Below are 826 nucleotides of genomic sequence, written 5' to 3' on the forward strand. Positions count from 1 at the left end.
AAAACTCACGAGGCAAGGCATACGAAATATAAACTATATTGTTGTGAGTCTTGTGGAAAGCAATTGTCATCGAAAGAAAAATTGCAATTGCATCACCGAATGGTTCACGAAAGTAAGATCAAGCAAACTTATGAAATGCTCTCACTCACTTATCAATAACGCTTCTCTACTTTGCATTTCAGAAGAACGTCCATTCAAATGTACCGTTTGCGACCTGAGGTAATGAATCTTAACAATCACATTATTCCATTTAGAATTTGACTGGTTTTATCGACGAACTATTACTTGTTCCAGGTGCAGCTATGCTAGACAGCTTCGGGTTCACATGAACACTCACACTGGCGAAAAACCGCATCAATGTTATTTTTGCGATCGTAAATATAGCAATTTTAGCGATTTAAAGGAGCATCTAAGCAAGCATATCGGTGACAAAATTTATCCTTGTTATCGCTGTAAGGCGTCTTTCAAGCTGAAGTCAGAGCTACGTGATCATTGCGAAGAACACTTCCAGGGAGCTTCTCCATCGATGCTCCCAACAGAAGGTGATTTTCGGTTTGCACTTAATTATCTGTTAAGCTTACGATACCCCAAATAAAAATCAATCACAACACCAGATTAATGAGTCGCTTTGATACTGAATAGCATGTACTTATTATTTAAAAAAAGTTCCCGATACAGGAAAACCTGTAAATGCCGCCACATCTTCCTTCGCCCGCCACGGTTTTTGTCGACCACCGTTGATCCCCTCGACATGCCTCTTGGAGCTGCAGCAGGCATGCAGGAGAAGGACTCCCAGCTCTCCAGGTTCCACTACATCTCGCTCTTC

At 41.4% G+C, this 826-nt stretch overlaps 1 protein-coding gene across 1 annotated transcript; it reads left to right on the forward strand.

Moving 5' to 3' along the window:
• The first annotated feature begins 6 nt into the window (after positions 1–6).
• Positions 7–595, forward strand: LOC128277179 (protein krueppel-like). Its single transcript, XM_053015621.1, has 3 exons — positions 7–112; positions 183–219; positions 295–595. Exons 1-3 carry the CDS (start codon positions 100–102, stop codon positions 593–595), a joined length of 351 nt encoding a protein of 116 aa, XP_052871581.1. The 5' UTR covers positions 7–99.
• Positions 596–826: the final 231 nt, after the last annotated feature.

The sequence above is a fragment of the Anopheles cruzii genome, unplaced genomic scaffold, assembly GCF_943734635.1.
Source record: "Anopheles cruzii unplaced genomic scaffold, idAnoCruzAS_RS32_06 scaffold04384_ctg1, whole genome shotgun sequence".
NCBI classification, from domain to species: domain Eukaryota; kingdom Metazoa; phylum Arthropoda; class Insecta; order Diptera; family Culicidae; genus Anopheles; species Anopheles cruzii.

What these genes read in the sequence shown, in the direction of transcription:
- LOC128277179 (XM_053015621.1), top strand. An exon ending in TGTACCGTTTGCGACCTGAG is followed by an intron (nt 220 to 294) that starts GTAATGAATCTT and finishes TACTTGTTCCAG; the next exon opens with GTGCAGCTATGCTAGACAGC.